The 15,002-nt window shown below is 36.2% G+C and overlaps 1 protein-coding gene across 1 annotated transcript in view; it reads left to right on the top strand.

Annotated features, from left to right (window-relative positions):
• LOC109097843 (leucine-rich repeat transmembrane neuronal protein 4) overlaps positions 1 to 13,985 on the top strand; it is a 100,735-nt gene extending 86,750 nt beyond the window's left edge. Inside the window, exon 3 of the mRNA XM_042732351.1 lies at positions 11,624 to 13,985. Coding sequence (XP_042588285.1) covers positions 11,624 to 11,962 — 339 coding nt within the window. The 3' untranslated portion in view covers positions 11,963 to 13,985. The remainder of the gene's footprint in view (positions 1 to 11,623) is intronic.
• Positions 13,986 to 15,002: the final 1,017 nt, after the last annotated feature.

Here is a 15,002-nt window from a genome sequence, read left to right as displayed (position 1 = left end):
TTGCATTTGGTGCAAGAAATGACAATAAGATGAAGATGCGTAGCAACAGCCAATCAGACCACAATTAGTGATTTCATGCCATTTGCGTGTGCAATTTGCATCAGACAGTCAATGAACAGGTTGTGGGCGTACCGTACCGTCTGAGGCTGCCACTAGAGTAGAAGCGGAGAGAAGCATACTAAACAGACACATAAATAAAAGCGACATGTTTTCCAAGAAGATCCGGCGGCGGAGCAGAACCTGTTGTCTACAGCTCCATTTATTAGAATTAGGGATTTGTCCATTTACCAAAGAGCAGTAAATTCTTTGTATTTCTTTCTCAAGAGCACCTTAAAGCAGAAATCCAGGACTTAGATGCACAGGAGGGAGAGACAATCCGCATCGATCCTTTTCAAACAGAAGCATCTTCAGTAAAGGCTTATCCTGAGTGCTCTTTTCCAGATAGAATGCCTCATTTTAGATAATCTGCCTCTCTGAAATGAAATCAGATGGGAGAGAGAAAGTAGAAGGGAAAGAAACAAAGGCAGAGACAGAGCGAGGTCTTCAAACAGGCCTGGCTTCGGCCCAACTCACGCATGCATGACTAACCACACCCAAAAAATAAAAATTCACACACACACACTCCTTTTCAATATCCCTGATTAAAAGTTGACAGGGGCGGCCACCACAGAGCCAAAAATCCTTTTTACTTTTTGGAAATGTTCATCAGCTAGACATAGTGAAAATGAAAGTAGATTCGGACGGATGGACACAGCAGTTTCGTGCAGACGGAGCTTACCTCTTCAAAGGATGATGGAGATGGCGCAATGCCACAAAAGGAATGGAGATCATCCTAGATGTGTCAGATCTTGTCATTTCTTTGTTGTCATCAACACAAAATTGATTAATCACTCAAAGCTTTTGTCCAGTCAGCTGAGTCTTTGATCCTTCTTAAAGGGACAGTTCACCCCAAAATTAACATGCTTTTATTTTAATAGATGCTTTGTTTATAATGAAACATCATTAAAAGAAGAAAAAAAATCACCCAAAAAATTACCTAACTGTAAAAAAATTGGGACCCCATTGACTTTTAAAATATGGACAAAAACAGCTGAAGTGTTCATAAATAAATAAATAATCAAATACATACATACACATATACATACGCTTTTCACCAATGGATCTGCTGCAGTGAATGGGTGCCGTCAGAATGAGAGATAAAAACATCATAATACATCACTTGCTCACCATTGGACCTTCTTTAAAAGTGAAAGTGACGTGACACAGAGCCAACTATGGTGACCCATACTCAGAATTTGTGCTCTGCATTTAACCCATCCAAAGTGCACACACACAGCAGTGAACACACACAGACACACTGTGAGTGGGCAGCCATTTATGCTGTGGCGCCCGGGGAGCAGTTGGGGGTTCGGTGCCTTACTCAAGGGCACCTTAGTCATGGTTTTGCCGGCCCGAGACTCAAACCCACAACCTTAGGGTTAGGAGTCAAACTCTCTAACCACTAGGCCACGACTTCCCCTTTATTGAATGGGTGCCGTCAGAATGAGAGTCCAAACAGCTGATAAAAACATCATAATAATACACACTAATCCAGTCCCCCAGTTAACATCTTGTGAATTAAAAAGCTGTGTGTTTGTAATAAACAAATCCCTCATTAATGTGTTTTAACTGTTTTTTAACTATTCCTTTCAAAAATGCATACCAAAATGTATACCAACTCCGCCAACATTTTCCAAAGATCAGCGCACATACATTTATTGGATAAATGCAGATAAGCCTTTCAGTTTTCTGACAGATAATGTATGAGTTCATCTGTTACATTAATGGAAAGCAAACACTTGTCACGGTTACTTCATCTCCAAATTCCCTTTTCTCTCTTAAACATGTTCTTGCCCTCCTACTTGTTTAAATTTCATGCTGCTCAGACGAACTCGCCCTCAGACATGTGTTTAACTTCATCGAAAGTGTGTCTGGCGTCTTCAGTGTCACACGGGCTCCCCATGCAACATCTGTGTCATCTTCCTCCACACAGCACAGCCACATTAAATTTTCACGCACCCTGATGCAACACTCACACACACATGCATGCGAACACTTTTAAACTCTTTCAGGGACGATTTAAACTCTCTCGACAGTGACAAAAATACTTCTGCCAAACTATTGTGAATATAATTTGCAACTATGCATCCTGCTCAAGTGTCTGTTTGCTGCTTTAGTAAACAAACTAAAAGGGATAGTTCACCCAGAAATGACAATGCTGTTGTTATTTTCTCTCCCTCCTTATAAGTCTCCCTAGACTTATATACGCAACTCTTGCCTTACAGTAGTAGTTCCTAGCAGGGGCGGACTTACCCATTAGGCAAAGGTAGGCGACTGCCTTGGGCCCCCAAAAGCCAAGGGCCCCCTAATGCTTTTCATATAGGAGGTGCGCATTAAGCGCGGGGCACGCGAAAACGGTTTGCTGTTTTTACGGTGTTTATGCACGACACAATCGTCTGCGCGTCCGAGTTGAAACGTTGCTTCTTGTGTATCCAGCTTGTCGCAAAATAAAATTGTATGCATCTAAAAGCTGACTGCAGTGCGCACGAGCGCGAGGTCCCTCTTTCCCAGCGCGCGCGCGCAAACTTCTCTCTCTCTGCGTTTCAGCGCGCGGCTGAAAAAGCCACGCTTTTTCAGTTAAAAACACACCATGAATTTTACATTAAGTTTTGAAATCACAGCACAGCTTTTGTCTTCAAGCTATTGTAGCCTAATTTGATTTTATTCAGACGACGGCACGATTAAAAAACAAAAAAAACAGGATTTTTTTGTCAGATTAACTTTCGAAGGGAGAGCTGGTTAGTCTTATGGGTCGCGTTTCAGTCACTATTTCATATTCATCCGGTTGGGTCTGAACAAATAACAGTCAAATATCAATGGAAAACAGTTTTGAGAATTTTGCTGCATCATACAGTATTGTGGCAAGAGAGGAGGCAAAAAAAACAAATGTAATAATAAAATATAAATGTACATTTTGCATGTTCAGAAAGTGAGCTGCCTGGCAAAACAGGTTTGTGTAAAGCTCCAGTGCAAAAGGAAAGAGAAGTAAAGGAAGCTATATTTCTGTTATTTTTTTTGTTTCATGTGTCTAATAGACATATAACATAGTTATTTGAAAAACATATATGACCTATGAAAACGTGTCTACTCTTCATGCTCTGTTAACTATGGGTTCATAATATATAAACATTTTATTGCATAAAAGGACATTATTTGTCCATTTGCCCATGTTGATTTAGATTAAAAACTTGAAGGCCCCCGGTTTCACAAACAGAGGCTTAGCTTAAGCCAGGATTTATAGATATTGAAGCACATTTACATAAATGCCTTAAAAAAGGGGGAAGTATTACAGGTGTGCATATACGTTTTAAGGGGGATATAGAGCATATATTTTTCAGCTGAGACAGGGCAGCTCAAACATGCATTTTAGTCTGGGACTACAAGCCCTTGTCTGTGAAACCATGGGGAAAACATATTAATTTAAGTGTTATTTAGAACATGATAAAAATGTGATAAAGATTAACTCATGACAATCATTAATCGTGATTATATATTTTATATTTACAGCAAGTTTAAAATGGGGGGGGACTAAAATAAAATGTTTAGGCTTAACGCTGGTAACTCACATTTTCAGTTTACCTGATAAGTACCATTTATGATGAGCTGTTTTGTTTAGAGCTGTTATAGGGAAAAACCACTTATATTTCTGAAATCCACCTCCTACTGGCAGAGACTGAATGTGCATTTTTCATAATTTAGTCTGGGCAGTTTTTGTTCAGAACCAATGCGAAATATTCACCCACATAAAAAAGAAAAAAAAAAAGTCTGTTTGGTAAATAATTAATTATTTATACTTCTGACTCATCCCAGAAAAATATAAAGTTTTCAGGTGTGAGGTCTTACTCATTTTTTGATAATTTATTTTGTTTTATGTTAAAAAAACTAAAAAAAAAAAAAAAAAAAGGTAAATCAATTCTTTAATTCGTGGTCCACAACGTGAAAATAATAAAAGTATCTGCTAAATGAAATAAATTTAAATTAAAGAATCCCATTAGAACATGTACATAAAAAAGGTTAGAAAAAACCATTGGACACAACAATGCGGCACCATTGTGCAAGGCAGCAAGCATCACGAAAAAAAAAGGACCCTCAAGGGTTGATCTAGGTAAAATGTGTTCTTGTTCTCACTACCATACTCCCTTAAATAAACTAAAACCACCCAAAAATCCAATTAACAAGACTATATTCAACTTCCAAAAAAATAGTCCTTATATCACAAATAAAAATTCTGTTCTCACTTATTGCTATTATATAACTAATACCACTTAAAAAAACTTGATTGATATGCTATATTCAGTCCTTTTATTTAGTCACTTTATTTACATAAGAAGTCTTATTTGTCCAAGTGATATATATCCAAAAAAAAAAAAAATTTATTTACTTATTCAGTCCTTTTATTTAGTCACTTTATTTACATAAGAAGTCTTATTTGTCCAAGTGTTCCAAAAAAAAAAAAATCCTCTTCTGTGCAACATACAGAAGAATAAATAATGATTAAAAAAAAAAATTGTACCAGTTGCACCATATCACACATATTGCACAACATGTTTGAACATCCTTTCTCATGAAGTCATGCATTTTTCCATTACATGCAGGCTGTGCTTGGAAACCTTAGTGATTTAATATTGCTTATGGTACTTGTCACTTTATTAACTAAAGATCTAGCGGATTCTATACTGCGCACGCTTAGCTATAGCGGGATGACTCATGCATGCAGATGGTGAATGTCTTTCACCTTGTTTAGCATTTTAGACATGGTAAATACACTGTTGCACTGATTTTCCTCCTGCATGAATGCACTGCAAATGCACTGCAGTAATGTTTCTGGTAATAGAAAGGTTTTGGCCTGAACGTTGGGAAAAATGAATCCTATAGATTCCTTACAGAGCTTGGTGAGCAATCTATTATCCTTCGCTGTCAGCTAGTTGGCACGCTTCTAAGGCCAGCAGAGTGCAACAAATCAAAGTGTTCGCTTGACTGTATGGCTTTAATATGCTACGTGAGTGTGCTTATTTGCATAACTAGTGGCCAGGGCACAAGAATTCCCTGTTAAGCTCTGAATAAACAGGAGTGGCGAAGACACTGTGTCCCTCACATACTGATGAGTCCCTGCTGTCACCGTCACCCGTTATGGCCAAACAGCCCAGTGCTTGACTGTAGTTGGCCGCAGTGTTGTCGTCTGGGTAATGGTGCAGGAGACAGTGAGTTAAGAAACATCACAATATGTACCACTCCAAATAAAAGCACCAGTTGGAACAGAACAGGAGATTCGTGACAGATGCTGAATAGAAGGTATTTAAACCTCATCCAAAGGCATTATGGGATTGTTTTCAAGCTGTAACAGATGACTGATGATGTGTCACTACCACAGTACATTACCAATAATAAAAAGTATGACTAGTTTACTATGAATAAGCATAAAAAATGGCAAAAGACCGGTGAATTATAAGGGGCAATGACAAATAAGAATGGCTGAGATAAAAACAAAGAATTGATTTGAAAAAAAAAAAAAATAGATTTTTCAAGAAAAGTTTGGCTTTAAAAATGTAATTACATGTGAGTGAATAAAATCAAAAAAATATTTTACATTTTAAAATTACTTTTTTCATATGTTTTTTTTTTCATATATATATAATAATATAGCAAAGACATTAAATAGATTAAATGTGACAGTAAAGAAATTTATAATGTTATAAAAGATTTCTGTTTCATAGAAATGCAAGAAACGTTTTGTTAATCAAAGATTCCTGAAGAAAGTACCACAGTTTCATCAAAAATATTAAGCGGCAGTATTATTAAGCAACTGTGTTCAATAAGAATAATAAGAAATATTTCTTGAGCACTAAATCTGCATGAATTCTGAAAGATTTTAAAATTAATTAAAATAGAAAACTGTTTGTTTACATTGTAATAGTAAAGTACTTTCAAAAACATTAAAACATCCTACAGACCCCAAACTTTTGGCCTTAATATGCTATTATATCATGCATTATTCATTAAAAAATATCATTACATTTTTGTGGAGTCACATGACATTTTACATCCTGAACTAACCTTGCCTTTTAATCAATTAGTTAAATTCATTAATATTTAGGAGCCTTATTGACTTACATTCATAAGGGTCTGCATTATTATTATTATTATTATTATTATTATTATTATTATTATTATTATTATTATTATTATTAGCTAGCAGTGAACAGTATATTTTTTATTATATTTTAATTAATATTTTATTAATATATTTTGAATATTTTTTCCTATGAAATGATAATTAAAGATGATGCCAAACTGCTTAATCAGATTTTCAAGAAATTATTCTTTAATGAGGCTTTTTTCTTTATTATGATATCCGGACAGGACTTCATAAAAGAGGTGTATTCAACTCATTGTACTTATGAATGTATCCTTTATTATTATTATTATTATAAATTATTACAAAACTAACGTCATGTCATTAACCCACAAGTCTGTTCATGGCACCCAGTCTGAATGAACTGTTCCTTTAAGACAGTGAAACCCATTAAACGGACCATACATCTGTCCCGCACAGCCGTTTTTCATTCGTGTTAAATTAAATAAAGTGTCTACCCTGACTAAGGTCCACATCTGTCACTTTGCCATGCTGAAAGGTGTAGTTATGACTTGTCACACACCGTTCCTCTCTGTCTCACATGCACACACTTTAAGGTTAGATTCGTGTCCCTGCACTCTTCAGAATTCACTGAAACAGTTAGTAGTTAATATATTATAATTAATCAATGCAACTTCACTGAAGATCAGTTGGGAGTGGCTGAAGGAAGGAATAGCTATGAGAGAGAAGTGTGTGTGTGTGTGTGTGTGTGTGTGTGTGTGTGTGTGTGTGTGTGTGTGTGTGTGTGTGTGCGTGTGTGTGCGTGTGTGCGCGTGTGTGCGCGCGCTAACCCACTGAGTGTCTACAACAAGTAAACGTAGCTTAATTGAGTTGATTTGGGCAGGAGAGAGTGAAGGAGTAATATTATGGTATTACTGAGTGCTCATTAGAAAGGTTTGACTCACTGTGAATGTAATGTCTGCTTCAATGTACAGGATTCACCCTGTTTATCATTTATATGTCTCTTCATTTGCATAGTCCACTGCATTCACGGTAGCATAAAGATCCTGGTCTAAATATTTGTCTTCTCAGCTGACTTGCTCTTTTCCTCTGACACACACTGTAGCTCAGCACAATGTGACCTTGCCACTTCATCATAGTAGATGCTTACAGCCAACAGCAGCTCAAAATCAACAATCTTCTTTCTTAATGAATCTTAATTCATTTGTGTGTGCTATTCTGCATGAAACAAAATTGTTTGTCTTTTCTAATCAGAATGAAAATTTGCTTCACTTTTGCTTAGACAACAGCCAAACGCTGTGTTTGAGGCATTTTATTTTTAAATGCTTTCTAAATTTATGGCAACAAATAATATGGATTCCTGTCATTTTAATAAATGTACAACTATTACTGATCAAAGGTTTGGGGACATTTTATTTTTTGTAATTTTTTTTATTTAAAGACATTCTTTTTAAGCAAGGATGCATCAAATTGATCTAGATTATTTTATTATGATTTCTGAAGGATCATGTGACACTGAAGACTGGAGTAATGATGCTGACAATTGCATTAAAGGAATAAATTACAATTGAAAAAAAATATATAAAATAAGGAACTTCTTTCAAAAACATAAGTCTCAAACTTTTCAATGCTAGTGTATAAATATATGTACAAATATATGAAGGGAAATATTGCTGTTTGGTAAATATATAATGACACTAATACGAATTTTAAACAACCAATTTTTATGGATTTTTAAACAATTTTATGTGAATTTTCTTCACTGTGTTCATTTATTGTAAAACTGCAGAAAACGTCATGATTATTTTTAACTAGATTTTTACTGTATTTAACTTTTTGCATTAAACATTATAAATCTACTTGGCAACAATATATGTATGCTTAAATTAACATTTTTACATTTTAAAGTAATTTAACAACAGATACAAAAGTATCTAATTGAATATTTTGAATATTGTGGTTCTGAATATCCATGACAGATTGTAGAAAAAATAATAATAATAATAATAATTGTGAAGATTCTTTTATTTTGACAACAATGATTCTCCCTCTTTCTCATTTATTTTCTATTTTTCCAAGCCACCTGGGGCAATGGTTTTGATTTTGGCAAGCGCTCATCTCTTTCTACCCGGGCACCTTTTGATGTTTATGAGGGTCCTCATAGACTGAAGGTTGGACCCACCTGTGTCCTAAACACTCCGATAACTCACGATCCTCTGCCATCACTTAATAGCTCAGCTCACAGCCTCTTCCTGTGTTTTTGTAAGATTGCTGCTTCTTTGTGATTGATATTGTCAACCGGATTGATATACTGTGTCAGACAAGCCAATTAATTAGCATAAATTTGACGATGTATGTTTATCATCATCCACCGATAACCAATCACAAAAATTTTAGCTTATTAACAAAATTGTTATCTGTTTTCAGCTTTTCTCAATTAAATAAACATTGCATCACGTAACTCAAGTAATTATAACAGAATCAATTATAAGCCACAGAACAAATGAAATCAACAGTGCTTAATGTTTTATGTAAAAGCAGAATCATGTATTCAAGTAATCAAATGCAAAATAAACTACTTAAATTATTGGCACAGTCTTCACTGCAGAACTATTAGATATGATGCATTAATATTGGATGCTGTTGGAGTTTAAATGAGAAGCAGGCCTGTAATTAAAATGTGCAAATTAATTATTTTGATTTCTTTAGGCCTGATTTTGTATTCATATTTGATTGTAGAGACTTAAAGCTATCCAGCCAACATCAGTGAGCATTTATCTTTTGTAGTGTCAATAGTGGTATGATTAATATAAATAAATAAATAAATAACAGACAGCAACAGGTCTATATAACTGCATTAAGACCTAAATAACAGTTAAACTTTTTTATACATATCTGATTTTATTATTTGCACGCTTTACCGCATTGCTGTATCTTGTTGAGCAAGTGCTTTTTGCATACATATAAACACAAACAGGTATGTCAGTGTATAAAATCGCTTTTTGCATTTTAGTATCGGCTTTAGTACTTTTGGCATCCCTTGTAGTGACCCTACAGTATATGACTATCCATTTCCTTCTAACAAATCCCATGAGACTCTAAGTAAAGCAGTTTTTTAAGTAGCTGTGCATTCTGCTAGTGCCCATGCAAAAAGTCATTCGCTCTGCTCAGGGGAATATGGGGAAGTGGATTAATTGTGGCATACAAAGAGGAGCTGCTGACACAACGCATCTCATTATCACTTGAGAGTCGGCCCTGCATTTCACTTAATTTAACTAATTTTATTTACTTTCATTCCTGTCAGGAGTCTCTTTGTAAAACCTCTTCGTCTGTCACACTGGCAGAGCTTTCTTGTCACTAATGTTCACTTAGTGCTCAGTGACGGTAATCACGCTTGGGTCGCTCTTCACTATCTCTAAGCATTCACTAATTTGCTCCTTTAAAAGCAATGAACTCTGGTTGTCCAGTGGAAATATATGGTGACTCATTTCATCTAGTTTGTCAATGTGTTATCATGTGTGTGATGGTATGAGGGATAAAAACAAAAATGCAAAAAAATGTATTTTTAATCAGTAATTTTGTCTTGTTTTCTGGAAATAATGTACATTACAAAAAACAATTAAAAATAAAAAAAACATAAACAATATAATACATGACAATAATTTCACTCTGTGCATATTTTTTTTTTTTGGAAACATTTCTCCACAGTGACTCTCCCGGAGTAACGGCATGAAAAGGAAAGGCATATTTGCTTGTGTCACTTATCATAGGAATAGCTGCAGCAGTCTGTGCGGGGGTTCACGTGTGTGTGTGTGTGTGTCTGTGTGTGTTCTGCCTCTTGTGTATACACAGAGTGAGTCACCAGCGAGCACGGCACACACACTGGGAAGCAAGACAGATGCTGGGTTTGCACTCGGTGTAAAAAGCTATTACCCCTACCAGCGCGGTGCCTCTTTGAAAACGCGGCGCCACGAGGCAGCTTCTAAATGCAGACGGAAGCGGAGCTTAAAGTTGCGAGTGGGCTGAGAACGATGTGGGAATGAGGGATGTTGGAATGAACTCTGTGTGTGTGCATGTCTCTTGGTGGTAGAATCATTATCGGAGATATTTTATGACTATTTAATGACTCTTGTGGTGAGGGGGTGTTTTAATTACTCTAATTAAAGGGATAGTTCACCCAAAAATGAAAAATGTCATTATTTACTCTGCTTCATGTCGGTCCAAACCTGTATGACTTTATTCGTCCTTGGAACACAATACTGTAGGTGAATTTTTGATGAATATCCAGATTGCTTTTTTTCTGTAAAGGAAACAGAATGAGGACATGGGCTGTCAAGCTCCAAAATGACAAAAAAGCATCATAAAATGTGACTCACATGCAGTATTCAGAGTCATACAATAGCTTTGTGTAATGAAATAAATAAAAAAATACAAAAAATTAATTCACTATTCAAAAAAAAACCACTATTAACCAAATAATTAAAAAACAATTTTTTTTTTTTTTTTTTTTTTTTTTATCTGATCTTTTCATTGAAACTAAATTAAAGAAAAATTATTCATTCGGTGAAAATTCTTCATGGGAGACATAGCAATGTTCAATTTGTGAACAAATCATTCTTCTGAACTGGATCTTTTCAATGAAATGTTCATTCACTTCCAATCTAAATGATTCATCCATGTGAAAACTGTTCATGAGAAAAGCAGTTTGGGAGCAAATCATTGTTTTGAATCAGATCCTTTTTTTTAAAAAATATATCACTTATTCAGTTCCAGTTTGAAAGATTCATTCACAAACCTGACTGATTCATTGTTCAAGGTCAACTTTGAATAATAGCTCACTGGACATTATCAGTGTATAACAATTTAAACTTACTTCTTTCCCTTTTTTTTTTGGAATATATTGTCAGAAGACTTGAAATATACACTGAAAGTGGCATAGAAACAATTTTCACTCAAAAATTGCTAGTAAATTTCACAAACAGTGGCATGGAGATGGCAAATTACATTTAATTAATCTTGAAATTTTGGTGTAGAAAAACTAATGAATTTACCTTCTGAAACATACTCCAGTAATAAATAAATTAATAAAAACACAAAAATATTTACATAACTCAAATGCAATACTTTTTTGATATTTTATGGTGTTTTGCGTCATTTTGTAAAGCTTGGATCCTTCAAACTCTATTTATTGTAGTTGCATGGAAAAGAGCGACTAGCACAATCTTAGAAATTTCTCTTTTTGTGTCCTACGGTAGAAAGAAAGTCATACAGGTCTAAATTGACATGAGGGTGAGCGAAAAAATGACAAAATGTTCAATTTTGAAAGAACTATCATTTTAATGACAATTTAATGACTGTTAATGACTTAATTATTCTAATTAGGGATCTTCAGCTCACTCTTTCTCTCTTTCTCTCCTTTACCCCCCACAGGTCCCTCACCAGATGAGCACTCTGACCTTCTACAGGTATGATCAGCCCATAGTGGACTACTGCCAGGCCCATCAGCCCCTGCGGCTCAACATGAGCTATGAGGGGCCGCCGCAAAGCCTGGAGGGGCTGGAGGAGCTTCCCCCCCGTGAGAGGAGCACCATCCAGACTGTGGCCCTTCCGGCAGTGCCCACCATCAACACGGGCACCACGGGACCCTGCTCCCCACCTAGCCAGAGAGCACCCATGGAGGGGCCCAGCATCCCCTACCCCACCACAGAACGCTCCATTAACTATCCAACAACAGAACGTTCCACCAGCACCCTCACTTTTAGACGCTAACGGCCCCGCTCGCAAAGCAAGGCATAATGGGTAATTTCAAAAGAGGATGTGCATGGGCGGTGATCCACATTCTGCCAGCATTAACGCAGCGGCACGTCCGAAAACTATGCGTACTGCTGTGCGCTAACTGTCTCTCGCGAAAATAGAGAAGTGAAAAACATTCCCACGAATCACTGGAGGACACAAGGATCTGGCATACGGTACACTTTCATTGTGAAATGTAGTGTATCTTGGAGAATGGGATTCCATTCGTCTTTTTCCATCTTTTCTTTGTTCCGACTCAAAGGCCCGTACACGTTTTGTTGTCCCCGTTCTGCTCAATGGCAAATTGAAATCCAATGCAACATGCATGAAACGTTAAACGTGGCTTTGGTTTCATTCAGCCCTCGCTCTGTACCGACTCTACAGGACGCCTTCTCTGAGGAGTAGATAATGGTGATTCTCTCATGCTGAGTGAAGAATGAATAGGAATGTGCAATAAATAGTATTTTTTTTTTTTTTTTTTTTGACGAGGGAGAGAGTGTGAGAACTAGAAAATGAAAAAAAAACAAATTAATGTTCACCAGAGCTCAAAGGCCTCTCGCTGTTATTTTCATTTAGCTGCCAGGGAGTGCTCATAAATGCCGTCATTATTTGATTAAAAAGACAGATCTGTCCAGACATGAGCATCTCAGATAGAAGATCTCTTGAGCATAAAAAAAGCATTCATTAAAAGTGAAATGAAGTCTCACAAAGCAAGGTCTTTCAGAGTGCACATGTACCAAAGATCAAGCTTCTTTAGATGTACATACAGCTTGTGTTTCTTTTCAAAATGTAATCAGACTAATCAGTATGTGTCTATTGCATACTGTAATGTGCGGGCCGCCTGAGTTTATGACTGATTTTCAGTTCTGTAGAATTCAATACTGAAATTGAATGAAGAGTAAAAAAGATCAAGCTCAGTGTTTGAACGCTACATATTGACTATATAGGGTATGTGTGTGTTTGCTTGTGAGTGTGTATGTGTTTTTTTAAGTTTAAAAGCTGAAGTGTGTAATTTCTGCGCCCAGTGGTGTGAAAAATAATGACTGTTTTCAAAAAGGTTTCCCTTATCTGCCATTGGTCAGGCAAACAGAAAGCTACGCCCTCAAACATACGCCATTGGTTGAGCCAGTGTTGCTATGTTGGCTTGTCGGAGTTTAAACAAACAAACAGTGTTTTGATAGTGCCACAGTGTTTACATGTGTCTGCTAAGCCATCTGCTTGTTCATACTTGTTACTGAATACTAGTTGTCTCTGCTTTTCGCTAAAAAGCCCAAAAATTACACACTTCAGCTTTAAGAGGGAAGAATCATAAAGGGGCGAAGCAAACGTCCCTCACTCACTAAGCATGTTGGAGTTACCATACAGTGGTGGAAATATCTTCTTCACAAGTATGCAACGCATCGCAAGCGCACACACTGTTATAACACACCTCCAGTGGGAGCGGTATTACGTTGTGTGTGTTTATATTGAGGTGACTAGCTATACGTCACTGAGGAGTGTGCTAACTTGCTCAGCAATATTTTCTTCAAACAGTTGCTACTCTATGACAGTAATTGACCTAAATGGAAAACCCGAGAACGCTGAAAATTCAACGCATACTTGAGTTTCTTGCAGATGACAATGTGTGAAATGGAGCTTAGCTAGAATTGTTTGCATGCTTGTGTAGGACATGTTTCTGACCAAAATGATCTTTCTAACCCATTTTCAAATGGCTTTCCAATGATCTCACAATAACAAAGCATGAATCTCTGTTAAGAGTCTCCAGTTGTATCGAAGAGCTGAATAAACCAATATTTTTTGACACGGATGAAATTGCTATAACTGGCTATAACAGCAAGACGTATGGGAGACCGGGGACAATTGTAATAGCAATTTTCCTATATTTCCCCCCAAAAAATGTTTATTAGCCCATTGTATCTCAAATAAGAGTGCACATCAAAATAATAGCATTATTGATTTAATATGTAGTGATGTAATAAGTCTATTTCACAAAGTCTAAGTTGACAATCCTTTATATATATATATATATATATATATATATTGGAAATTTATATATATATATATATATATATATATATAGGAAAATTGTTTTTTTTTTTTTTAAAATGTTATTATTTTATATATATTAATATATAAAATATATATATTTTTTGTAATGAAAACATGATTCCAAATAATAAATATTGTTTTTATTGTTATTTAAAGGTGTAATTTTAAGACAACAGAAGAAAAAAATCAGTGTTATTTCTCACAAAGTCAAACGATCATGCTTTTACTCAGGTGGAAAGTAATCTCTACTGAGCATATGCTGAATAAGTGTTACAATAGCCTCCGGTCTCCCATAGTCATTTGAGGGCCTGTTCATTTTTATTTTGAGTTGAGATTAAGGCAGACCAGATGCTCCTGTGTAGTTTGAACATCGGACTATTACTAGTCTAATAGACTTCTGTGGTCATCCATTAGTCACTTTTCAGTGATTCTGTATTACTCACTTTGCTGTTTCACTCACCGTAGTTCAAGCAGAGCATTTTCTTCAAGAAACTATCGCCGTTGTCCAATCGCTTAAATGTTCTGTTTGGTTTTTCTTACTTTCAACCTTCAAAGGACTTTGAGATACGGAATTATTGCCTGTAAACACAGATTTTTTTGTTTAGTTTTTTTCACCCTGTGTGCCTGTGCGTTTGGACTTCACACAATGAATGTGGACATGGTACCTCACCAACAGTCAGTGTGGATATTGCAAATTTCAACCTGTTCAAGGCCTCCGGAACAATGACGGAACGTCAGCCGTCTCCTCAGGAGCCACGATAACTGCTTTGGCCCCTCCGGAACCCTACACTGGCATGTTTATAACCGACAATGATGGATAAAACGCAATGACGTCACAGGAAATGTGCTGGTGAGGTAAGAAACGGATTTCACACTGTCATGTCTCAATCTCTTCAAGAGAAGTGACGCTGTCAAGACGATCATAAACATTTTGAAACGTGTCCTGACGGTTTCCGGCACCAGTTAT

The sequence above is a fragment of the Cyprinus carpio genome, chromosome B10 (assembly GCF_018340385.1).
Source record: "Cyprinus carpio isolate SPL01 chromosome B10, ASM1834038v1, whole genome shotgun sequence".
In the NCBI taxonomy this organism is placed as follows: Eukaryota; Metazoa; Chordata; class Actinopteri; order Cypriniformes; family Cyprinidae; genus Cyprinus; species Cyprinus carpio.
The sequence above is the reverse complement of the archived record's forward strand: the minus strand, read 5'-3'. Positions and strand labels throughout refer to the sequence as shown.